The 27757-nt window shown below is 38.0% G+C and overlaps 1 protein-coding gene across 1 annotated transcript; it reads right to left on the reverse strand.

Moving 5' to 3' along the window:
* Positions 1–7947: 7947 nt before the first annotated feature.
* On the reverse strand, positions 7948–14479 carry LOC132145118 (leucine-rich repeat-containing protein 4B-like). Its single transcript, XM_059555865.1, has 2 exons — positions 13969–14479; positions 7948–11721 (listed from the first exon to the last, which is right to left on the reverse strand). Exons 1-2 carry the CDS (start codon positions 14212–14214, stop codon positions 9763–9765), a joined length of 2205 nt encoding a protein of 734 aa, XP_059411848.1. The 5' UTR covers positions 14215–14479; the 3' UTR covers positions 7948–9762.
* Positions 14480–27757: the final 13278 nt, after the last annotated feature.

Here is a 27757-nt window from a genome sequence, read left to right on the forward strand (position 1 = left end):
TACAACATGAACGTTGTCTAATGTGAAGTCTAGAGCGGTTGGGGTTTGGGAAGACCCCACTGGGGAAGGATAGAAAGGAAATTGTTTTGCAAAAATGAATTTATGTGCTACGAATAAAGTAAAATCAATGATTCTAGTTAAACTTTATTTCATATTGATAAATGTTTACTGTTATGCAGCTCTGTGCCTTTTAAAGTTATTGCACCAAAACCAGTGTGTGAGATTTAATGTACTGAGATAATGGCACACTTTAGTTTCGCCTCTTCTGCAAATCTTGTTATGTGTTCTGCCGCGCTACACTGTAACTGGGTCACATTTAGATCATTCGGTTCACTCAGTCTCCGACGGCACTGGCGCTCTGACCCCAAGAACCCAGATCAGGTTCTCCTGTGGCTCTAGCATGGGTTCGCTTCCTGCCGTCACAGCATGAGCAGGTTCTTCATAAGGTGATCAGATCACAGCTCATTGCTCTCTCACCGGGCCCTCCACAGGCTGGCTGGAGACTGTCCACTTCAAAGTTTTTCCACTGGACTGCCTCTCAAACATACACTATCCCTTTCCAACTTCATTCAAAACCAAACATCACACAGGGAATTGAGCCAATAAGATGCCTAAAATCCACAGCAGTAACCGTGTATGAGTCGGAAGAGCAAAACTCAACTGAAAGTTCATCCTCAGAGAGGAGCCAAGATGCTGCTTCAGCTGACTCATTCAGGAGGCTGTCACACATTTACACAACCCTACACTGCAGAAAATCATTCGAATAACCAGTGTTTTTGTCTTGATTTCCAGTAAAAAATATTCAAACATCCCTACAACAAGAGGATTTGCCTATCCTTTAGCAGCAAAGGTACTTTTAAGAGAATATATCTTACATTAAGTTTATTTTTCCTAATCCTTTGGCAATTTCTTTGTCTGTTTGTTAACGCATAAACCTCATTTGTTACATTTATGTGTAAAAACAGAAAAGAAATTTACATTTATCCGACGCGACTTACAATTGCTACATATGTCAGAGGTCGCACACCTCTGGAGCAACTAGGGGTTAAGTGTCTTGCTCAGGGACACATTGGTGTCTCACAGTGGATTCGAACCCGGGTCTCTCACACCAAAGACATGTGTCTTATCCACTGCGCCAACACCACCCCAATGGGTGTGCCAATGGGGTAAGAAAAATAAACTTTATATAAGTATATTCTTTGAACACAAGCCTTGGTTTCTAAACCAAACTCTGGTCCATGCACTGAAGAGATGAAATGCAATGAAATACGTTTACCTTAAAGGGGTTATATGATTTTTCCTTTCTCTTGAGTGTTACAAGTTCTTGGTGCATAAAGAAGATCTGTAATGTTGCAAAGACTAATGTCTCAAATCCAAAGAGATATTCTTTATCAAATTTAAGACTCTGCTTTTTTAAGACTATTTTTTAAGACTTTTAAGACTATTTAAGACTATGTGGAATATTTGCGCAACGCCACCCAAATGTTCACGCAAAGAAAGAAGGCGTGGTTTCAGTATCCGCAGTTAGTGTTGAAGCAGCCATGTCAGGGAGATGCTCTGTGTATCTAGACGAAAGTTTCCCTAGATACACTGGACTCTGTTCCCCTTTCGTGCTTGAACTGATGGTAAAAGTGATGGTATTGTTCCTGTAGCTCAATTGGTAGAGCATTGCGTTATTAAGCGCAAGGTTGGGGGTTCGATTCCCCAGGAACACATGATAAGTAAAAAATTATAGCCTGAATTCACTGTAAGTCGCTTTGGATAAAAGCGTCTGCTAAATGCATAAATTTAATTTTACTTTAAAACTAAGGACAAAGTGTAAGCTATATGTGACCCTGTCAGTGAAATCCAGTCTCAAGTCTCAACACCAAATTATGAGATAACAAGCATCAAAGTTTGATTTCAGCCATTCATTTCACTATGATTTCAATCTTTGACATGGCCTTACTCAGTCAATATTAAAGATAAAGATTATGTTTTCATAGAATGTTCTACATCTTGGATGATTTTGTGTAGAAATCAGTAAATCACAAAAAAATGATTTTAGCTGGGTTTTTACAGGGAGGGTCACATATCTCAATTTGCATGTATATTTGTTTTTTTTTCCCCACCAGAGCACCACTTGAGTCTTCTCCTCCCATCCCATTTCTACCAGTGATCCTTTCCTTCCCACGGTACTCATCACTGTTGTAGGTTGCAATGTTGAGGGGACAAAACTGTTGAAATTTGTATGCATCAATTGTGTAAGAAAGATGTTTCAGACAAGATCTGGCAACTGGACAACCTATTTTTTAAATCACTAAAAAAGACAACAAAAAAGCCAATTATTTAAAAAAATGTGTTGTTTTTATAATAATCACACTTTTCTCCTCACAGTAAATCCATGTAAAAAAGTTCAAGAAAAAAAAAAGTTATTTCTAAACCAGAGGAGCATAATACATCATGGTGCCTCTAAACCAAAAAGCATTGTGGGAGGACACACAGGACAGAAGAAGAATAAAAACAATATTGCGAGGGATTTGTCACAGGAAATAATCAATGCGAAATGAAATTTTGCAATATAATTCATTCCCATTAGCAAACACACTCAGCTGCAACCTTCTTCATTGCAAAACCCAGTAATAGCCATTTTATTTTCAAAGGGGTCAAAACCCAAAAATACGGCCTTTCTGATGTTTCCAGGAAACCAAAACAGGATGCTAATCAGCCACATCACCATCACAAAAGCCAGTGACATCCCTCAAAGTTGGTCTAGTGAAGCTGAAGCAGGCAAGTCAAGCTACAAAACGCAGTCTCTTAGGACTTGTCATAAGGCTCAGGTACACAGTATGGATGGATATTACTGCAGACATGCAGAAGCACCAGTATACATACACACATACATGTCTGGCCCATGCATTTACCGGTCAGTCAAGTGCCATCCAATCCCAAATGGCATTTGAGAAGCTTATATCATGGAGGATTACATTAGATGACAAGGCACAAATTATTCGAACTCACAAAGAAGACACTGATGTGGTTTCCGAGTATGAGGTGTCACATGTAATTATCAATGCCTCTGTCAGTAGGCGCATGTGTGCGTTTGAGGGATGAGGCATGTAAAAGCACTCTTTATTGACTTAGGTGAGGGTCAGTGTTGCCAGACGTACGATAATTATCGTATTTGTACGATAATTTTTACCTCTGTACGATCAATAATGAAAAAAATCCCGTAATGTACGATAATTTCAGAATTTTATGAAAATTTAAATGATGGTAGTTGCAGTCATAGGGCTTCTATACTCATACACGAAATCGGCTCATTACAGACACTATAAATGCGTTTGTGTGCACTTAAGGGTGTGTTAAGAATGCAGGAGGGTGCCCTGCTTTAAAGCCAACGAGCACTTTGTTACGGTCCATGACAGCAAGATCCCTTTCAACATCTGGCAACACGCAGGATTCCGATGACAGCGGCTCAGATGTGGAGTTAACTGCACGCAGCAACAGCTAAATTCCTTCTTCACTGGATGCAACAAACAAGTGTTAAATATAATTTTAATATGTACCGCGACGCAGACAGTCACTAAAAATAAGGGGATAGTATTTTGTCGCACTGCTTCCGTCCAACCATACGGCTAGTTATTTATTGTGGAAATATGCAGGTCGTGTCAAAATGTTGTTGGTTTAGAATAGATAAATAACTGTTTTCACTCGTGTACGATAATTTTTTCCCAAATACGATAATTGTGAACTTCTGGTACGATACTTGGGAAGTTACAATCTGGCAACACTGGTGAGGGTCTAGGATACAATCTTACATTAGTGTGTGTGTGTGTGTGTGTGTTCAGGGGAAATCAGTGTTTGACAAGCTGCTGCGGGCTCTTGTACAGATCAGTGCAATGACACAAAGAGACATTGTGAACAATTGATCTCATTCTCTTCATAAAACCCCTCAAACACACACTATGGGTATCAGGAAGCCCACATAACAACTACAATGGCTAATGATGCAATTGTTCAAACAAACCATACACACACTCTCTAACACGATAAATCATTATTTGTGACTTTCGCTGCACACACTCAAGCTGCTTTAATGCTCAATTCCAAATCTGTCACACACACTCAATCTCAGAGGGTAAATAAGTCTTCAGGATTGAACAACACACTGGTCCTCTCACTCTCTTTCACTCTCGGCATCTGAAGAGAGGACAACAGTTTTATGTGCTTTGAGCAGCAAATAACAGTAATATGTTGCCAATTACAATAATAAAACAGAATCCAATAAGAGTTGAAACAATTAAAACAATTTAGGCCATACAAGAGAATTAAATAAAAAATTCACAAGATATTTGTTGCTTTCAACATATACTTGTTTTTAGAGAATATATTTTTATATAAATTTTTTAAACTTTTTTGATAGAAGTCTTGATCAGTTTATTACAATTTAAAATAACAATTTTCTATTTTTTCTATTTTTGACCAAAAACCTCTGAATTTAATACATATAATCTTGTTTTAAGATAAAAATACTTTGCCAGTTGAGTAAGAAAATTTAACTTTAGATATGTTTTCTAAAAACAAGTAAATTGTAAACTAAACTGTAAATTAAATCTAGATATTACATTTACTTGACAAGTTTCTTTTTCTTTTTGCATTTTATTGCACAATGCTGTTTCTCACAATTGGGATCATTGGTGTCACATCCCCGTGACGTTCTGTGCAACTCTGGTGAAAACTGAGTTTGTTAGGGACACAAGCTACATCCACACCCTGCCATGAAAGATTTGTCTGTTCTGTCTAGCCCTGATAATTACAATGAAGCAGTTTTATATGTGAAGAATGATACCATCCCTCGCAGCTGCTTTAGAAACGGACCCTCGCCAGCAGTAGGGCTGAAGTATGATTTGGATGTGTGTAAACAAGTGAGTTGTTTATGTGTTCAACTTGGTTTTTTTGACTCACACTGCTATAGACCTTCTGCTGATAAATCCAGGACCAAAGTGCAAACCACCAAATACAAATCTTTAAAGTAAATGCTGGAATAAGATATTTACCCCCCACACCCAAAAGCAAGAGCTGCCCTGGATTTGTCTGTCAAAACGAAGACCATTGTTGCACGTCTGAATTTCTAAATAATGTATCGCGGCCACTATTATGCAAGTACCTCCCACTATTTCAACTGGTTGAAGATTGGCATGAATGCCTCCTGACTTCTCGATTGGGTAAAGAAAAAAAACTGAAAATCCCAACTGATTTTTTTCTCCATTCTAGCTAAGAGCATCATTCAGAAGATCATACACAAGCCTGAAGCATAGGAAAATATGCTTAAGTAATTTAAACCGGGAATTTAAAATGGATGTCTGACTCTCACAACATAACAGTCACTAAATGCAGTACAAAAACACAGATGTCGCAAACACATACACACACACACACACACACACACACACACACACACACACACACACACACACACACACACACAAGCTCGCCACGTACATGCTCACTGACAACAGAGTCTCTTATTGTAAAAACACACACACACACACACACACACACATACGAGAGGGCAACAGAAATGCTGTCAATGAAAAACATTGGTCGAAATTCATGGATGTCTTCAAAAAGCTTACAAAAGCTGAAATGGCCATTTCCATAGTTTTCATACACTCACTCACACAAAGATACATGGTTAAGCCATAACCCACTACACCACATTCTCTGGTGCTCTTTGCATAAGTCCTAACCAGCTGGTGGGCAGGGTATTTCTCTGCAAAGCGCGTTTTTGAGAGAGCTGAGATGTGTATGAGTATGTGTTTTGGGTCCTGTGACTCAGATACCGCACTGCTACAAGGGAGAGAGAGGGCTCCTGTCTTCCTACCTTTGTCACAGCTTTTGCATGCTTCTTAAGACTTCAGGAAGCGAGAGATATCCGAGGTTGCAGGCTAGGTGAAGATCATGAGATATGTGGTATGTTATAACAGTCTCTGCCCTGTCCCACTATCTTGCTTGGCAATACTTTCTTGTGAGTTGCTTTGGAAAGAAAGCATATGCCTTGAGCACAAATGTAATACGATTACTGTCTGGTACACACATATGCACGCACACACAAACAGATGTGCATGTTAATGACTCAAGAAGCAAAACGAACATATGCAAATCTCTGGCATGAGAGGGAGAATATGATAAGTTTGTGTGTAGCGGATGATGCCCCTATGGAAGATCGATGGTGTGTTAGATACGTAACATCTCGATGACTGCTACTCAAGGTTCATGAATGTCAATGGATAAGGAGGTTTATTGGTATGCAGTATGCTGTGAATATGCTAATTGTCCCTTCTCAGGGAGTTTAATTGACAGGCGGTCTGACCAATCATAATACCAAATCCACCATTTTATTTGACAAACAAAGAGGAGAATAGATTATCTTCCGTGCTTACATTTAAAAAATGCTGTGTATTGATGTCTTTCCGCGGTTTAAATAAAATACCTTCTGATGTTCGTTTATGTTTATTTCATGCTATAACTAGTAAAGAGGAAGCAATGATGGGTCCGCATGCCACTTGAACTGAGGCGCTACTGCGATCTGTCACAACGTATTAAAAAGCAACAAAATGGTATTTATTGTGTGAATTCTGTTTTAAAAAAGAAAAACATCTGAAAGCTGAGACATTCATGCCTAAAGTAACCTGCTTTGTCTTATCTGTCGGCGTGTTGTCAGTTTCCTCTTTGCTCCGCAATGTATTTTTCACTGCGTGAGAACATGATGTGTGGTGTGAAAGAGGCATGGCTTGTCAACCATAGCCACAGTAACTAAGGAGAGCAGGTTTTTGATTTAAGAACACGAATGGTTACATCCTTGTAAATGGCGTCCTATACTGGCTCTGTCCTCACATTTTCATCTGCGAGTTGAACGCTGTGATGAGAACTGTCTCAGCAGCAACAGTTGCCAGGGAAACCTCACCATAAGAACCTGTTGGGACGCTGTGCCAGAGTATGGGTGCACCAATATGTCGGATGACAACTGACATGGCGGTGCGCTCACGTGTGGATCTTTGTACGTGTTGTTGGCTAACAAGGTTTGACAAACACAGGCACAGGGACCCACAAAGATGGCACCCTGGCTCTGACGGTGTTTGGCACATTAGTGCGAAGGCGTGTTGCCGCGGCAACAGGGTGTTGACACGGCACAGTCGCACTTGTCTGCACTGATAATGGGTGACATTCTGAGAACGAGCATGTATCAGAAACCCTCTCTCTCTTTCCTCTCTGTCTCTCTCTATCTCATATCTCATTCTCTGCAGAGAAGAACACTACCACCAGCCAAATCACATTCTGTCTGCATCTCGTGAAAACTGTCTCCAAGCCTTAAGCTGTAAGGTTTACATACAGTGATACCTCAAATACATGAGAAAAAAGATAAGACAAAAACAATTAACAAATCAATGCCACCAAGTTTCACAATTTCAGTTGCCAGTTTGTGTGCCATATATATATATATATATATATATATATATATCAATTTTGAAGTGACTTCTGCTAAAAAAACATTTTTTATAATTATAACAAGTGTAATATTTGCTAATTATAATAACAATAACAATATAACAATTAAGATAACACTTGTTTTTGAAAAAAAAACAAAACAAAAATAAACTAGATAAAAACAAATCATGAAAGATACTTATTATCATAATAGTTTTGTTTTAAAAGAGCTCTATAAGTTTCTATAGTTGTCATTTATTTGTCCATTTTCATAAAAAAAAAAAAAGTTTTTCAAACTCCAATTTCGTTCACTGAGTGGGTTTTCTCTTACCTTTCAAAAGCTGTCCTCCGTTCACTTTCAGCTCAAACAATAGTTCCGTCCACATGTCTGGACACAGTGTTCGCAATAATCCATTTTACCCCTGCAGTAATCACCAGAGTTTGTGCTCTGTCCTGAATCTTGTTGATTCACTGGTAAAGTTTTTGTCTTGTATAAAACAGAGTTGACAGACCATTGAGGGAGCCATTTTAAGGCCCATCCAATTCCTTGTTTGGAGGAGTAGTTGTTGTTTGAGGAGTAGTTTGTAATGCTTCAAGCAAATCGTTGTCACTGTCAGTACGTCCACTGCTATTCCAGCTTTACTGAAGGGATTATCAGCTGTAGCGACAATCACTTTTTACACAATTAAAAACAAACATTACTTCTAGGTAAAAACAAAGAGACCGACTAAATCCGCTGTACTTTTGACACTTGATGTTTTCCAATAATGATGATAGTAGTAGTAATGTAATGTCAACAGGAGCCTCTTTTTACTCAAGCTTTCTCAACAGACTTTCCTTAAACAACTCACTAAAAATATATTTTCTCAGTATAGCAGCATGTAGATCAACGTTTACAGTGTTTTACTTTCTTTTCATTGCATTGCATACTATCATCATTATTGTCTTTTATAATTCTGTTGGTAATGGTGATAACTGATATCGACCCAGTTTGGATCTCAAACACCTGCGGAATCAAACAGTAGTGTGTTTATAATGTTAATTAAAATTACTTCTCCTCAATGACCCTGTTAGTTATAGAACAATAAAGGGAAGCCTTTTGAGACTTAAAAAACAAAGCCAAAGTATCTGAAATCAAACACAATTTTCAGAAGATCCATCCCTTTGCCTTCATCTCCTCAGGATGCCCTTAAGTCCTGTGAGGGTGTACCAGTTTCAGACAGATTTTCGTTTTAATGCAGAGAAAGGAATTATCAGTGACAGGGCGCTACACCAGCAGCTGCTAATTCTTCAAAAGCCGTGGCTTTCATTCGGAAAAATGTAAAGATTCTTCATAATTTATTTATTTGAATGAAAATATATTTATATATCATGGATACTTTCATAGTTTATATATTCTCTTAAAATTTGTATATCTTTCATTGTCTTTTTGCACTTTAAGTCCTTGTTTGTTTTCTTTTTTTCCCCTCAACTGTGAGAGCCTTCGAGAAAGGGGAGAATGTGAGTCCATCATCATCATGAAACATAAGCCCTCTACACAGTGCTGGTCTACTTATCCATTTTTCTTTCTTAGGACTGCGAACCTCTACAAAATTTTAATGATGCATTTTGTTATCTGAGCTTTACAGTTCTCAATACCATTTTCAGATGTGATTTTTCGTTTTCAGCCACTGTCCATAAATACTTAAGGTTGTTCATGTATTTCTATATACACTACCTACCTAACGGTGAGTATGGTTTTGATTTTCGTAGCATCTTTGCTTTATTGATGGAGTTCTGTATTTGATGGTGCACAGTATACACGCGGATCTTTTCGTCTTCTGAAATATGTCTGTACACATACTGTATGTCTATGTGCAAAGATTTTGCTTTGGTGCAAGTTTGGCACATAATTATCAATCTTGCATTACAAAAAACATATCGATTTATAAGGTACTGGCAAGTGTGGTTTTGTTTGCTGATGTCTGATGACCCCCTTCATATGTGCGGATCAGAGAAATGCAAAGACTGATTTTAAACTGTGGTGTGGTTGCCTGTCTTCCTTCTAGAAATTCCCTCTACTCTTTGCCAGCCTATTTACTTGGTAGCGATTTCACAGCTGTATCTTGTATTATTGTGTAGGTAATATTTCATACAATGCTGGGTCTGCCTTTCTCATTACTCTTGAGAACATACCCATAGGGGTTGAACAGCCAATACCCTTCATCTGTTTCTGTCTCCCTGATACTCTTTCTCCATCTTTTATCTGTACATTTACCTTTCTCCCGCTTTCCCTTACTCTCTTTCTCAACTTCAGATCTGGGTTTCTTGGACATTCTCTTTGGAGCCACTCTTGAAAAGCAATGGCTCAATCTGTGGGTTCTGCCCTTTACCCATCAGGCCTTTTAGTGACCAGTGGCTGCCAAGGGTTGGCAGAAGCACTGGAGAAGGCATGGAGCATGATGTACTACTTGCAGAGACTGGCACCTGTGTGCAAGAGATGGGGGTAGTTTGGGCAAGGGAGCAGGGCGAAGGGTTGTTGTTATTGTTTAGGCCTCCACCCAAGCCTCCGCCAAGACCCAGACCCATCATGTTATTGTTGAAGTGATGGGGCTTGTAGTAATGGTTGAGATGCTCTGCTCGTGCAAGGTCTTGGAGGTTGATGATTTCAGGGAGGTGCATATGCAAGCTCTGTCCACCTCCGCCTGACCCTCCTTGTGGTACTGTGGATCCTCCTGAGATGCCACTGCCACGGATGCCCGTTCCCGCTCCAATCTCATCTTCGACATTAATGATCTCGATGGCTCGTGCTGCCCCGTGGTGTTTGTGCAACTGATGCTGCTTTCTCAGCTTGTAAAACACCACCAGCATGACAGCAGCCATGAAGGTAATGGCCACGAAGCAACCAATGATGATCTTGGTGGTCTTCATCACATCATCCAGTCCAGAGGGATAGTTGGGCTCAGATATGGGGACAATGAAAGTGGGTTTGGTTGCTCGGGGAGAAGACGATGAGCCAAGGATTGAGAGAGAAGAGGCAGTAGTGGGGACAACTTTATGCCAGAGGTGCCCGGAAGGTGTAGGCCCAGGAATATGGATGAAGGTCTCGTTGAAGACACGCAATGCAGATTCTTCATCTCCCGTAGACTCCACAGTTTCTACAGTGACAGTGGTGAAGTAGGTGTAGTTGACACTGACGTCTGCTGCAGTCACATTCAGGACAGCGGTTGCTGTTGTGTTCCCAGCTGAGTTGGTCACCATGCAGGTGTACTGGCCGGTGTCACGCAGAGTTACGTTGGTGAAATTCAGTGTGCCATCATGCAAAACGGAAATCCTGACCTTATAGGAGCCATGGGTCATTAGGGTGCCGTTCGGAGTGATCCAGTTCACGGAGGTCATGGAGGTACCAGTGCGACACTTGAGCTCAGCAGCCATGCCCTCAGTCACATTGAGGTCAGTGGGCGGCTCCACAATGACGGGGGCATAGCAGGTAAAATGGCTCTGGTCTAACTCTCCTATGTACTTCCCCTTAAGGTAGGGTGGTGCGTGGCACCGCGCACAGCAAGTTGTGTTGCTCGGCACCGTTTCCTTCAGCCACCAGCTTAGCCAAAGCACATCGCAGTTGCACACCCATGGGTTGTGATTGAGGTGCACTCGCTCCAGCTTCTGCAGAGGTGTGAAAAGGTCATGGGGCAAAGAGTGCAGGGAATTGTGGGATAGGTTAAGCTCCTCTAGGTTCTTGAGATCATCGAAAGCATTGCGCTCAATGACCGACATCTGAGAGTGCATGAGCCATAGTTTGCGCAAAGATTCCAGGCCTTGGAAGGATCCAGGTCTGATGATTTCCAGACGGTTCCCAGATAACTCTAGCTCCTCCAGTCGCACCAGGGAAGTCAAATTAGGGATGTCCTTCAGGCCACACATACCCAAGTTCAGGTAGCGCAGGTTGATTAGTCCAACGAAGGCCGCGTCAGATATATAATCCAGCTTCTTGAGTTCGCCCAGGTCAAGACGCCGCAGCGAGGGGACACGGTTAAAGGCATAGCCTGGTAAAGTCTCAATGGGGTTATTTCGTAACCACAGTTCCCGCAGCTTGCTGAGGTACTCAAAAGCTTGCGATGGCACCAGCGTGAGGCGGTTGTCGAACAGTTCCAGAGTGTTGAGGTTTGGGAGGCCATTGAAAGCACCCACCTCTATCTGACGAATCTGGTTCTTGGAGAGCTGGAGAATCTCCAGGTGCCGCAAATGTTTGAATGTGTCTGATTTTATCACCTAAGCGAGAAAATTACAAGTACAAGTTTAGGATTAAAGTTGTGTGTGATCTGTTTGTTCCTGTGAAGGATGATCATTTTAGAACATAAAAAGTCATAGACAAAGAAATTATATTCATTTTCTGTTGTGCTTTACAGAAAAGTTGTTCTGCAAGTTGTTATCCGTCACTCTCATTAAAGGAATAGTTCATCCAAAAATAAAAACTGTGTCATTGTTTACTCAACCTCATGTTGTTCCAAAACCGCATGCTGTTATTTTTAATCAGTGAAACACAAAAGGGGAATTTTTGAAGAATCGTCAAGCATATTTTTTTCAGGTCATAGTGACCTTTTTTTAATTTAAAAAATAAAGACAAAAAACTACAGAAAATCACTGTAAAATGAATCCATAGGACAGCTCTGTGCAAGGAACAGAAAAAAAGGTGCTGTTCACAGCAAATCTTACCCTCCGCTGTAGCACTTAAATGTAATTCGACACATTTGAACTGGCATATGAACCATGTTCAGTTCTGACACACAAACAAATGCTGTTTAGTGTCTGTGTTAAACCTGATACAGGGCACTGGACCATTTTAGAGAAAAAAATAATAAATTATTATGTCTGTTCTAGCACAACATTATCATACGGATTCAAAACAACAGGTGGAATACTTTTATTCTGTTTCTGTTTGTTAGTTTGTTTGTGTATCTCAACTGAAATTAATATCATGAACAGAAGACAAAAGCACTGCAAAAAGATTCCTCAAAAAGCTCTAATTTTCCAAAGAACAACATACAGGTTTTAAGCGACATGAAGGTGAGTAAATGATGACAGAATGCTCATGTTTGGGTGAACTGTCCCTTCAAAACCCAATGCAAAAAGGTCACACATAAATGGCTTGCAATTGTAAATCTCAGTAATGGTGGAAACAGTCATATTTTTAGAATGTGCTAAAACCTGATGAAAGAATAAATGAAAAGACTAGAGAATATTCACACGTCCTAAATGCTATGGGTTCTAAAACAATTTGTCTCTGTGCATCGGATGTAGCCAGAACTGCTTTTCTTGGGCAGCGAGAAGCTTCCTCCTGGCCTACTGCCACAATCCCCTCTGTATATAGAGCAGGGGAGGGGAGGAGGGTGGGAACTGTCAGAGCTGCACTCTTGTGGTAAAATGCTATGGGAGAGAAAGAAGCCAAAGAATCTAGGATGCCTCCAGGTATTAAAACATTTTTAGATTTTTAATCATTTCAAGTGGGGCTCGAGGACACAACAAACCAAATCAGAATTTTTATGCTTAAATGGAGGCTTGATGAAAAGCATTATTATTATTATTCAATTTTAATAAGCTTGTTTTGGTTAACACTTTCACTGTCGGGGTAAACAGTGTATTTGCTGTTATCTTTTTCCTCTTGGGAATAAATCTAAACCTTCACACTCAAAGTAGGTCATATTAACACCTGACTTCACTCTAAAACCTTAAAGGGTTAGTTCAGCCAAATATTAAAATTATGTCATTAATAACTTACCCTCATGTTGTTCCAAACCCATAAGACCTCCGTTTATCTTTCACCAAATCGAACTGAATCATTTTAAACGGTTCGAGTCTCCAATAAGCATTAATCCACAAATTATTAAATCTGTTAACTTTTTTAATGTGGCTGACACTCCCTCTGAGTTCAAACAAACCAATATCCCGGAGTAATTCATTTACTCAAACTGTACACTGACTGAACTGCTGTGAAGAGAGAACTGAAGATGAACATCGAGCCGAGCCAGATAACGAACAATAGACTGACTCGTTCACGAGTCAAGAATCGGTTGCATCGGTTTTCGGATCATTATTAGTTCTCTCGGAAAGTTCGATTCAATAAACCGGTTGAAGAAAACGGTTCACCCGTTCTTTTGCGCTCGACGTAATGGCGTCATTGGCGATGATTGCCCTTGATTCAAGCCTTCGGTTTACCTGGGCTCATAACATTATCACAGAATCAGTTCAGAATCATTCACCAAAAGAATCAGTCCGGTTCAGGTCTTACGGGTTTGGAACAACATGAGGGTAAGTTATTAATGACATAATTTAGATTTTTGGGTGAACTATCCCTTTAATATTTGAGCAAGGCTGAGCCATTTGTGTTTAACACAACTTAGTGTACAAGCAACATTAGTGTACAAGCAACATTAGTGAAACCGACACAAACATAAACAAACAAACATAAACATCCTCTCCCAAAGCCGGATGGGAAATAAAGTTGTAGTCAGTATTTACCTGTATTGAATTCTCTTGTAAGTTGAGGTATCGTGTGTTGTTTGATATACTGTCGGGCACCTCTTCTAAGTTTCGTTTTGTGCAGATCACTCGACTAGCTTGATTAGAACAACTGCACAGCGTGGGACAGGTGGAGGCGGCTCCGACTGCCTCTTGGCCTGGGAGGATGAGCCACAACAGAAGCTGAACCAATAAGAGGAGGAGGGGGGAGGGACTAGGAAGGCTGGTCACCGTGGTGATGCGCATGGCAACTGGGTCATGACCCTTCCTGTGTTCCAAAGATGATGGTAGGCTGATTCCAATCTCACCAGTACTGTCTCTTTAACTGTTGTAGAGTCCTCCCGCGATGGATGTCACTTCTGCATTTTTCAGTGGAAATATTCGGTCTCCTTGGTTGGTTGCGTGTTTTGTCTTTGTTTATTTTTTCATACAGATAGAATTACATAAGTTGTGTTGTCTTTGCGTTAACAGGTCCTCTTATTTGATAGGCATCTTTGTGACGAATGCATGGTTTACTGCAAAAAAAGAAACAAAGAAGAAAGCCATGTTTTCCAAGAGTCAAATATTTCAGGTTCATATAATAGCTAAAATGCCACACAATAATAACTTGCAATCAAGTGAATGTTAATGCATCAAGCTGAAAGGGACAAAAATATTATAATAAAATTTTTAGGGATGCAATGACTAATGACAAAGCCCCGCCTTCTGAAAGAGAGCCAATCACTAATCTGTAAGGTCAGCACGTCACTGCAGCTGCCGTTAGAAGTCCCGTTTGTTATAGAAACAGTAAGCGTTCTGAAACATGCGCATGCACAATGTATGATATAGAGAAATAACCTTATTTTATAACAGCATTTAGGATACAGTTGTCAGATTTCATTGGTGATTTCAAATATGAAATGTAATCATTAGCTTGGCGACCAGTTTTGGAGAATTTAATTTTCCCCATTCAAAGAGATAGGAGTTGCACTTGCATGCCTGAGAGCCGTTTCAAAGATGGCCGCCGAGTGACATGACTTGCCTTAAAGGGACTTTGGCTACACTCACCTTTACCAAATTTGTGTGCGTAGCTCCCTTGTGCATTTCTACAATAATAATGCAAGTGTGAACTATGGTACTAATCTTTATGTCCATACTCTCTCATAGACTTGAGGCTCATGGGGTCTTAGAGCAGCATTAACTGGTGCAACGTAATTTGGCTGATGGATGGTTTATTCAACCTGAACCCCATGCAATGGGGCTTAGCTATCTCAGGTTATTTAGACTCCAGTAACCTTATATAAGGGTCTCCAATGAGACACAGGCCATTACTAATGGTGATGGCCCTAATTATCATACTCTGACATGCATGTTCATTTAACACAGGATTTTACACTCAGCACAGTGAAATATTAGAGAGGAGGAGAGAGTAGGGCAGAAGGCAGAAGGATGGAGACATTATTAAACTGATAGATGACTTTACAGCTGCAAGGATAGAAGAGACTCATCAACACTAATAGATGAATACTGAGACAGAGAGAGAGATCCATGAGAAATGTAAACGAGAGACAGACAGTAAGGAACAGATATAGAGAGAGGGAAATGTTAAGAGGATGAGATAGAGGGTGAGGAAAGAGGAGATGGAGAAACATTAAATATTAATCATTTCTTCCAAAGAGAGATGCATGAGGAAGGCTTAATAGAAAGGGATGGATATGAAACCGACAGAGAGATAGAAGGAGGAGAACGACAACATAGGTGCATCAAAAACAACAAGTGCAAAAGAAAGATGGGAGAGATGCAGGCAAGACAACACAAGGGAATGAATATAAAACAGGTAGTTATAGAGAAAAGAGATAACTGAACTTATGTTTGTGTGTGTATGCTGCTAATATTAGTTTGAACAGTCAATGACGATACCAACACACACATACAAGCTGGTCTGTAACCCTAACCCTAACACACTGGGTCGCGTTTACTAATAATCACGTACAAGTATATTTATTTATGAGCACTGGAAAGGTTATCAGATAAAATGTATGGCAGACAAAGTGTGCATGCACATAAATTTGTGTTATTACATGTTATTTTTTTGTTAATTTTTAAAGGTCACATTAAAAATTAAAAACTTTAGATTACTTCAAGACCCTGCAAAAATATCTGCCACAGATGATGTCACTCTATGGCTTTTCTTTTGAATAATAAAAGTAGAATCATTCAAATTGTTGAAATCTAGGCCTATTATTTACTCCATATTGTATTGTTGAGTCAAGCAGTCTAGTCAAGCAACAGTTTGCATGCATATGGATGAAAGTGAAAGGAACATTCTGCACCTGTCTTCACCTGTTAAGCCATTTTTCACTCTTTGCAAACGCTCTAAAGAGATATTTTCCCCTGAATGGGATTTTCAAGAAATGTCAACTTTGTCGTTCTTAATGACATAAAAACAATAAAATCCTTTTGTAGAGGCTTAAACTACACATGACCAACTGCACTTTTAAAAACAAAACCAGACTGAGTTATAATACACATTATATTGTTTAATGAAGTACAGTCACTTAGTTAATCAGTTTATTAAGAAATATTTTCTATAAAAAACACTTTGGCTTCACACATTTCCTGTTTCTATGGCCACCTGGCTTCTGTGGAATGTATGTATGTGTGCTTAATATTTATCCTACATTTAAACAAAATATAAGTGTGAACTGAATTAATGAATCATGAGTTCTGCCTGAAAATGTTCACCCACTCTCTATAATAAGCACAAATATAAGGTGATGAACCCCCAGCTCAAACACACACACACACACACACACACACACACACAAACACACACACACACACACAATCACACTCCAGTCAGGGGAACAAATGTGATGTCCCCTGCTGCTGCTTGACTGTGACCATAACCAGTGTTTTACTGTATGTATTAGCATGCTGTTATGGGCAAAAGCCATTTGCAGAGCTGTCATGTAACAGGAAGCCATGCCCCAGGCCTTCTTCTACAAACACTGCAACTCAAGCATCACTAATACAGTCATAGTTACCTGCAGCATACCTGCCTCTCTTCTTCCATACTGCATCTGCTGCTAACCGGTGGCTAACCACAGTCACGATTACTGGACTATTATAGCCCCAAAAGTGTTTTCAGCATCCTGGACCTTATGTGAGGTCTTTTCCACAATTTAAATAGAAGAAAACAACAATGTGGAAAATATTAATGATCAAATGTAAATGAAAACTGACAATGAAACTGAAGTTCCACACAGTTACCTTATGACAGCCGGTAAAAAAAAAAAAACATATTTCTTTATTTCCCTCAATAACTATTGATGCACATACAGTTTCAGAATACAGCTACTGCTACCACAAAATAAATTGTGGTTAATTAAACATATTGTATTAATTAGCCATATTAATTTAATTAAAAAAAGTTTAAAAACAAGCAGTGTTATTACAATTACAGCAGAAATACTGGAAATATGTGTAAATAATACAGTATGTGGCCTTTAAATCAAAAAGGTTGCACTGCCTTACAGATTGCTGGTGCAAACTTATAAACTAGTTTTTGATTAACAATTTACAAAAGTGTCATAAAAGTGGTCCACTTGCACACTATATATAGAAAATTGTTTAAGAACATATTTTTATTTTGAATCTGTTTCACAAAATTCATTCACAGACTGATGTGGTTCTTGACTCGAGTCGCTGTGGTTCTCAGTTTATCAGCTCACTGGAGGAGAAGATTCAGTAAATAGTTATTTCAATTTAGGCTTTTTTCTCTCACAGAGCTGTTGTATGACTTCAACGAACCTAAAATAAATAAATAAAAACAGAATCTGATTCATTAATGAAACCCGCTTTATAAATATGTGTGTAGCAGGAATCTACACTGCTGTAAATACCCCAAAATATACTGAAATGTATTTGAAATACATTTATTTCATGCTAAGTATACTACAAACACATTTATATATTTATGTACTTAATAAAAATACCAGTTGTACTTTTGGTAAACTAAAGTGGTGTAATTAAAGTCTGCTAAATTGGAACAACTAATTTTCTGCCTAATGCTCTTTAATTGTGCAGAAGTAGTGCTGAAGTCCAACTGAAGATACACTGAAGGATATTTGATTGTGTTAAAGTGGAACTATTGCAAGTATAATTCAGGTACACTTTAAAGATATTGCATTTAAACACAGATATTATTCAAAGATCATAATCCTCATCAATAGTAACATTAAAACACATTTTAGGCTTAATATTAAGACATGTACATTGTGCAATAAAGAAATACTCCAAATAAAGTTGAATTCCAATTTAAGATCAGTCAATATAGGTCAATTAATATGTTTACTGAAGTATACTTAAGTATTTAAAGTATACTTGGAAAAAAATAATGTATTTTAAATAAATTATGGCTTAGGGTTTTTTTTTTCTTTTTTTTTTCTTTTTTCTGGAATACACCCAGGCAGGATTTTTTCCTTTAAACAGACATTTAGAGATACAGATTTATTTTATATTGTATCATTGTAATGTTGTTTACATTTACTGATTTCATGATAATAAGGTTTTGTATTATATACACTTCTAGCAAACGTAGCAGCTCAATGAGGGCAAATGGGAAACACACCATACCTGCATTTGCAAGCTTATGCATTTAACAGCGTGACTTAACCAGGTTACATCTGATGTTTAAAATGGAATATGTTTGAGGTGCACACGTGAGACGCCGTGATCCTGTTATGGTCACTGGCTCTCACTTACTCGAATTCTCCACCCACCTTGAGCCCTTTATCACATGCTTTGTGTCTCTCGGTCCATACCTGTGTTAAACCCCGCTGATTGCCTTTATTCTCTCTCCCTTTCCAGAACCCTCTCTCACACTCCTGTCTGTGTCCAGCTGGTGTGTAAATACGCCGTTGGTGTCTAAGCCTGATGAAAGGTTAACCTGCTGCACTGAAACATATTAACCCTTTAGCCTGGAGGATCTCAGTCTCACTCAGTTACCATGGTTTGCTTTCACTAAACTTTCTCTTCTTACAGTACCTCTATCCCATAGTGCTTTTCTCACATAAATACGCACATATTTATAATTTAGGCTACTGGTGGATCAAAGTCTGCACTGCACACATTTCATTAAAGATGAAGTGTGAACATTTCAGTAATGAAACAATCAGTGCCCAGTGAAAAATAAATATACTTAAATCTATTTGAAATACATTTATTTCATGCTAAGTATACTACAAACACATTTACATATTTATGTACTATAAATAAAATAAAAAAAATAAAAAATACAGGGCAATTGTATTTTTAGTATACTAAACTGTTTTACATAGAGTAGATTAAACTGGAACAACTAATTACAATCCTCATCAAAAGTGACCAGGCACGTGCACACATAGCCATTAAAGGAGGCTTGAGCACCTGCCCTTTTTCTTCCTCGAGATTTTTTATTTTATTTTATTTTTTTATAAATTAATATATGTATATATGTGTACATGTGTGTGTTTCAGTTTGCGCACAGCTTTCCCTGTCAAACAAATAAAAAATCTAAATATCAGGTATCAGAGTTCTGCCTTTCTCCCCAGTAAATATGTCAGTAAAAATGTCAATAGATTTGAACTTATTATGAAATAAATGTATTTTAATATATATATATATATATATATATATATATATATATATATATATATATATATACATATATTTATATACTTTTTTTTATTATTATTTTTTTTTTAACAAATATTTTAAGTGAACTGTTCTTGTGAACAAAACGTGCATTTTTTCAAATATGCAGTACACATTATGCATTAAATAGTTGTTGAAAAAATCCCTGGATGTCCTACTACTTCTACTACAACAGTTTTTCCCATCCACTGAGGCCACGGAAATTGAGTCAATGGTGGAGAACATGCAGCGTCTGATGTTGTTGGTTAGACTTTGTATAATCCGCTGAGGCCTGTTCACACCAAGAAAGAGAGCTATAACAATAAGTATACTGGCATCCATGGACAAGAACGTTCGGTTTCTTATAAGCACATGCTGCAGTTTTGTTGTTGTCTGACACTTTAAATGTTTGCGTGCATTAAAGTCTGATTGGCTATCAATGATTTATTATTCATGAGCTGGAAAAAATATTTCTGAAAGAGATTCTAACCATATCGTTCCTCTGTGTCGTTATTATTATTTCTTTCAAAAAAACTTAAATCTTTATAGTTATATAGTTATAGTCTTTACAGTTATTGTTATAGATAATGTATCACCCCTGATGTGAACGGGCCTTAACCTTCCAAAATGACAAACAAAACAAACAAACAACACACACACACACACACACACACACACACACACACACACACACACACACACACACACGCACACACACACACACCTAATGAATTATGCAGAATATTAAAAGTGTTTCGTTGTTGTTGTTTTTTGGAACATAAACGCCTTATGACTCAAAATTATTTAAAGTAGTGTATTATTATTTAACCTAAGTAAATCTAAATTGTAATATTAATCCCCCCAAAAAACATTACCCCTAATTATATACAAATATTCTATATGCCTGACAAGATTTTTGGCATATTTACAACAAGAATCTTTTTATGACATTAAAAGACCATTTGGTCACTATCCAGGTTTTAACCTATTTGTCAGCAAGCAGATTGCATTTAAAATATAAAAAATTTAGAATTAAAATTTTTTTGTTTATATATTTTAACAAGTACAGGTCAGATTCAGCAGTTTCATTTCTTAAAGCAATATATGTTATGGTAAATGGTTTTGATTATATTTTCACAAAGTTTATTTGAAACCATTTTACCTATAATATGGTTTCTATTTATATAAAATCACTTTTATATAGTCTAGTAGAAAAGTATATATTTAAAATACATTTATTTCATACTATAAGTATAGTTCAAATCTTTTAAAATATTGACATATTGCTCAAAACTTACTGATATAAAAAATGTAATTCAACTTTATTTGGAGTACTACTTATGCACAATGCACATTTCTTAATATTAAACCTAAAATGTGTTTTAATTGATGAGGATTGTATGATCTTTGAATAAAATCAATCTTTAAATTAAAGCTATTCAAAATGCACCTGAAGTATTCTTGCAATAGTTCCACTTTAACCCACTCAAATATATTTCAGTATATCTTCAGTTAGACTTCAGCACTACTTCCACACAATTAAAGTGCATTAAGCACAAAATTAATTTGTTCCAATTTAGCAAACTTTAATTATACCAGTTTAGTTTACCAAAAGTACAACTGCTGGGTATTTTTATTAAGTACATAAATATGTAAATGTATTTGTAGTATACAAATGTAGTATACGTGTGCGTGCTCACCCATGCACACGTCTTAGTTTTAGCACGGATACTGTACACAGCCACACATAGCAGTCACAGAACGCTGCTTCCTCCAGAGGGAAAGTCCAATTTTAGGACAAGACACTAGCATGGATTCTGGGGGCCTCTTTGATTGAGCTACAAAACCTTTTATTATATCAGCTGTAATAGAGAGGTGATGCTTCAGCATTACATTTAAGATCCCATCACGAACAATACACATACTGCGGCGAGAGAAGCGGTGTAAATCTGAACATACTCCCCCCTGCATGTCTGCCAGCTGATGCGGAGAAAGAAAAAAATGGCTATTCTATTTTTACTACAGAGTTCAGTCCAGCAACTGTGTTTATTCCTTTTAGAGGGAGATGTTTGAGGTGGTACGCCACAGACAAGGGAGGGGGGCTAAAATAAGGGATTCTGTCGTGTAAGCGAAACCCCAGAGATAACCCATTCATCTGCTGTTATACAACAAAACATGTGGACCTATGATGAAAAATGGTAATTATTGGTCGGGCAGATTGCCATTGACAGATGCACTGGCACAACTACAATATGTATGTTGAGCTGTTATTGTTTCCCCTGTAATCAAATTTTGACAATTAATTTTAGTGGCTAACACACTGGGTGGCTTCATGATCTCAGCTGAGACAAGAGTGCTGCAGTTAGGAGTTTTTACAGACCGAGCATCAATAAAATGTTTATGAATCATTGGAAACAGGCATGATGATATATAGAATAGCCTCTGGTGTTCAGTGAGCAATATATCAAAAAATATCTGACCATAAAGTTATCTTGGTCTGAAAAGCTGAGATCAATGGTGCAAGTAACACAAAAGGCTGCTGATCCTCAACGTTGCCATGATGTTAATGAAACATAACTAAATCCAATAACTGGGCCATACGTTCCTCACACAGAGCTGTACAGTGTGTTAACTAGGCTCAGCAGTCGGCTAAGTACCTTATCATCAGCACAGACAGTGAGCAAGCTAACATAAACTCCACACAAACTCTAGAGCAGTCGACACCATCGGGGAACGACTCCGATTATGAAAACATTACAGAAAAGAAAAACCATACATACTTAAATCTCTACTCAGCATAAGGATGGATTTATTCGAAATGGCAGGCATTTACTATGTCTTCGCATAGAGTGGTAATTCCAAAATCGAAGTTAGTTAAAGGCAATCTGATGATTTTAGCATGTAATTGTAATTACGAAGACATGATGACCCTGACATGACTTATAAAACTAATTTAATGCTTTATTAATAAAGACACCGATTAGAGATATCAGAGCACTGCCAAAGTGCTTAGACAACCTACAAAATTAGAACTGACATTTCAAATTATAATAACTATAGTATAAATATATGTCTAAGGTATCTTAATGTCGAAGCATGCACGTAATCTTTCATGATCAAAATGAGAATAAAAAGCATACTGAGTCTGCATGAATGTCTTCATGGTGCTAATAATATAGAAATGAAAAAAGCTGGGACTTGAGGACCTAGACTCTTTGGTGCGAGTGGAGTTTCTAGTGGCACTTGCACATCCTCGATACTAATCTACAGGTCAATTTTCTGACCAAAAATTACAGAGCACAAAACCCCAGCAGGGTGATTTTTCCCCAGATCTGCTCGTGGAGTAAATGTGCCTGATGTCCTTTACTGACAGACAGAAAGTTCACACTGTCTGTCACTCAAGATGACGGAAAGGAACTCATCTCTGTGTAAATAATGATTGAACTGTAACAGGTGTGTATGTTTGTATCTAATGATTTTTAACTGTTTATTTTATTATATGAAAAGAATCAAAGACAAAAAAATGTATAAAAGCTTACTGCCTAAAGGTTAATTCAGTGTGCACACTGGATGGATGGACACGCTCAAGTCTTCAATAAAACACATCCATCCCCAAGTTTATAGATTCAGTATTAGTGAGCTAGACCGGGCTCATTAAAATAATGTAATTTTTAGTGTAGTTAATTATTGATACAATATTTCACAATATCAGCATTTTTGTACTGTATATCAGAAATGTCCCTCAATACTTGATGCAGCACATGCCTGTTTTTCTAGAAATCAAATGTCTCAATCCAGCTCGCAAGCTCAGGATGCAGGTGATTTTTTTGCCTGAAAAATAAATAAATAAATAAATAAACAGTAAACATTTAACTTTGCAACTTGGTATGCCTTAATGCCAAGTTCATATCAAGAACTGTGTTGCTAAATAATTATTTTATCCAGTGTTTATAGCCTATTTCTAGGAAGAATTAAGCTCTGTTGTGCTAATGTAACGTGACATGTAGTGATATTTTATTTTTAGGCAGTCACATGGGAGAGTGGCTGACATGGTTTTTTATTCTGTTGCTTCACTATGGGCAGCAAAAGTGCATCTGTCAGTACTCAACCACAATAGGGTCTGTGTTACAATTCGTTTTTAACTTTCTCTCCATTATTTATCAATTCGGTTACCCCAAAGAGGAGCTGCAGTCTCTCTGCATGCCTTAGGTTACAAAGTCCTCCGTTCTTTGCTATAAGAAGTGTGTGCTCAGCCTCATTTTCATCCCCATCTTGTCTCCCATTATTGTTCTGGTCCTGGGATTTCAAACTGCCATGCTGAATCCAAGTAAAACAGCCTCAGAGATGCACTGAGCCAAGACTTTTACATAAATAAATGTGCACATTCACCCACTTAAAAAAGACCAGATATAACATATCAAACCAAAAGGTTCTCATTTTCTCAAGCTGTCTGTTTAAATGAAGAAATCTTTACTTGTGTATTAGACTTGAATACTTTCAAGTTGCTTCTACCCCAATCTTTGTTTGGGGTCAGATAGACTTCAGAGTGATTTAAATAATTAAAAAAATATATGTAACATGCATTAGGCTTGAACTTTACCCAATAGTTTGTAAGACAAGCTTACGAACTAACTTGACAACACTCTTAAATGCATCATTTAAAATTTTATCAAAGTGTATAAAACATAAATAAATGCAATAAATTATCCATTGCTATGATTCGGAGGAACATGCTCGAAGAATTTAAATGCAAAATAAATGTCAGTATTATCATTTTTACACAATCATAATTGCACACTTTCTGAAAAGAAAAAAAAATTCAACTCAAAATTTAAGAGAGTTTTATCCGTCTGCAAACAATGTTGAGTGTGATTTCAACAAGAACAACATGTTCCTGAATCATCATCCTTGTTGATTCTGGAACAACATTCCAATCAACCAATCAGAGTCGAGGGATATGTTTTCAAAAAATGTCTGTTTTAGGCTTACAGTCAGGGTTTGTTATTCACCATAATTTCCCACTGATTTAGGAATTAATTATGGGTAAGGTTAGGTTTAGGGGTAGGGATTGGGTTAAGTCTATATTTTTGGACAATAATGTTGATCCAAGATAAACAAAAGATGTTGATCCAGGAACATGTCTTACTTGGCAAAATCATGGCAACCTGCAAACAATACAGCTTTTTAACCCAAGGGTCATCATGATTTTGCCATGACATACATGCTCCTGGATCAGCATTTTTTTGTTGATCTTGGATCAACATCATTGTCCAAAACATAGACCTTACCCTATCCCTATCCCTACCCCTAAACCTAACCTGTAATTCATCCCTAAAATCAGTGGAAAATGATGGTTGAATAACAAGGGTTTAGAAGCACCTAACTGTGGTTGCAAGGCTAAAACTGACATTTCCTGTAAACTTGTCCCTCAATTCTGATTGGTTGCTTGGAATGTTGTTCCAGGATCAAAAAGGATGTTGTTCTAGATACATTTTGCACTTGGTGGAAATCGCATTCACCTAAAGCCAAGTGCAAGACTTGAACCAATGAATGAGGTTTTGACATCACATTCTCATGTCCCACACACACTCCTCCACACACATGTACACAGCTCGGCTCCAGCGGTCAGAGACATGACTAATAGTATGCTAACTCTCCTGCTTTGCGTTTGCTCTGTAGTGGCTGATTTATGTGTAGGCTCGGGGGACAGAAGCCCCCCAGGTTATTGAAATATTCCACATAGGGCTTGAGGCTGAATGTTTGTGCAGGTAAATCGATAATGGCAGTCAATATTCTACCCATGGCTAAGCGAGTCAAGAGGGGCGAGCAGGGGATGACACCTGCCCACCTCCTTACAGTTCACATCACGTATCACAGCAAATTAATCCCAACCTCCATTTTACTTTCACACTTTATTTTTACACGCCAGAGTTAACGCCGTCTGCCAAGGACATGATCTGTGTGTGGCCATATTCGAATGGTCTGTGAGAGACTGCGGGGCTGGATGAGATCTGATGGGATTTGATTGGGAATGATGGGGCTGCTGATAATAGAGGAGAGATCCTCCTCTCGCATGTGTCATAAAGTTTTAGCACTCAGCTGCAGCGGGGCTTTGTACAGTGATGTTATGGATCGGGATGAAAGATGACGTGCGGGACTGTACGACAGTACACACATATGCAGACGTGTAAACCACTCACACCTGCGGGGCACTTTGAAACCTCGAGTGTGCATGGGAAAACAAGTCGTAAGTATTCTGTGATCCTCATCCAATCAGATGTTAAGTACACACAGACACTCTAAGATGTACACAGCTATCTCTCATACATACATACAAAGATTCCTTCCTGATTTACTCACACTAACAATTCCTCTCTGAGACCACTGATACCTCCTGTCTGACTGCATTTTCATTTCTCCTCATTAGGATGCAACTGGAGGGCTGGTGTCGGGCCTGTGTGTATGAGGACACTTATCAAAATAAATAAACATGCTGCTGTGATAGCAATACACAGGCAATGCACATATAACATACTATATATGAAATAACCTCCATACGGCATACATGAATCACCCCGTAACAGATTTATACAGGTGGAGCATGGGGAAGGTGGAGGGTTTCTGAAGCCCGCTGCAAATGCTACAGCAAACACTAGCCAAGTACCAAAATGTTAAGCAGCAAGCTCATTGGCTGCTAATGTGACAGAAACCAATCAGCTGTACCATGAGGAATGATGCGATTTTATCACACTGATTAAGAGTTCAGTCTGCGCCATCTAAAGTTACATGAAAGAACGTATTTATTCAGCAAGAACACATTCAGTTGATCAAACAGATTTCTATTCTATTCATTAAAAAAAATCCAGAAAAAATGTATCCTGGATTCTACAAGAACATATATTAAAAGCACAACTGTTTAACACTGATAATAATAAGAAATGTTTCCTGAGCATCAAATCAGAATATTAGAATGATTCCTAAAGGATCATATGACATTGAAGACTGAGGTAATGGCTGCTGAAATAATATTAATATTAATAATATTGCAAAATATTAATGTTTTCGTTTTATTTTTGATCAAATAAGTGCAGCTTTGCTGAGACATCTTACATTATGCAAAGATATTTGCATAATATAGGGAATATGCATAACATATTACACAAATAACAATAATAAAAATAAAAAACCTGACCCCAAACTTTTGTGTAAATGCACACAGTAGTTTAAGTCAATGCCAAAGTAAGGTATTAGTAATGGAAATTTAATTTAAAGCCTTGTGCAACTAAAGAGATCATTCACACATATATGATGACGGAATTTCATTTTCAGCTCTTCCTTTTAAAAAGTATTCCAGTCATTAAGTTTATCTAAATCATTACTAATTTAAACTATCTATTGTGGGGTTCATTTAAAGGGGTGGTTGATTGCTATTTCACTTTTTTTTTACGTTAGTTAGTTTGTAATGTTGCTGTTTGAGCATAAACAATATCTGCAAAGTTGCAGTGAACTGAAGGTTCAGTGCAAATAGAGATATTGTCTTTTAAAATTCTGGCCGTTTAATGCATACAAAAATGACTGGTAAGGGACTACAACAAGCTTCTTCTCAGGTCCGTTACATCACAAACCCAGATAAACACACAACACACAACAAAGGGGACGAGGCCATGTTGTGCTGCTTTAGAGAAGAGGAAGAGAAAACTAGGGGTGTGTGTTAAAATCTATGCATAAATGAATCGCGATACTGTCTTCTAATGATTATAATGGATTCACAAGTTTCAAAACCAATGTTCTAAAGCAGCGGTTCTCAATCCTGTTCCTCGCGTCACCCTGCTTTGCATTTCTCACTCTCTCGCTCTCTCTGTCTCATTCGGATCATCAGATCAGATCCAATACACTGTTCCATTTATACATTTATTTTCACAAAGCAATGAGAAGCGATATACATGGACACGCATATGGTTGCTGTGCTATATTAAAGCTTAAATCAGAATAAAACCGTATATTAAAAGCTAACAGGAGCAGTAGCATTTACAAACAACAGTGTATCTAAAAGTATGAGACTACTACAAATGAACATACCATTAAAAGCCGTGCTTGCACAAGTTCTGCACAATCCTTTTCATTAATATTCTCT

This window comes from Carassius carassius, chromosome 1, assembly GCF_963082965.1.
Source record: "Carassius carassius chromosome 1, fCarCar2.1, whole genome shotgun sequence".
Taxonomy (NCBI): Eukaryota; Metazoa; Chordata; class Actinopteri; order Cypriniformes; family Cyprinidae; genus Carassius; species Carassius carassius.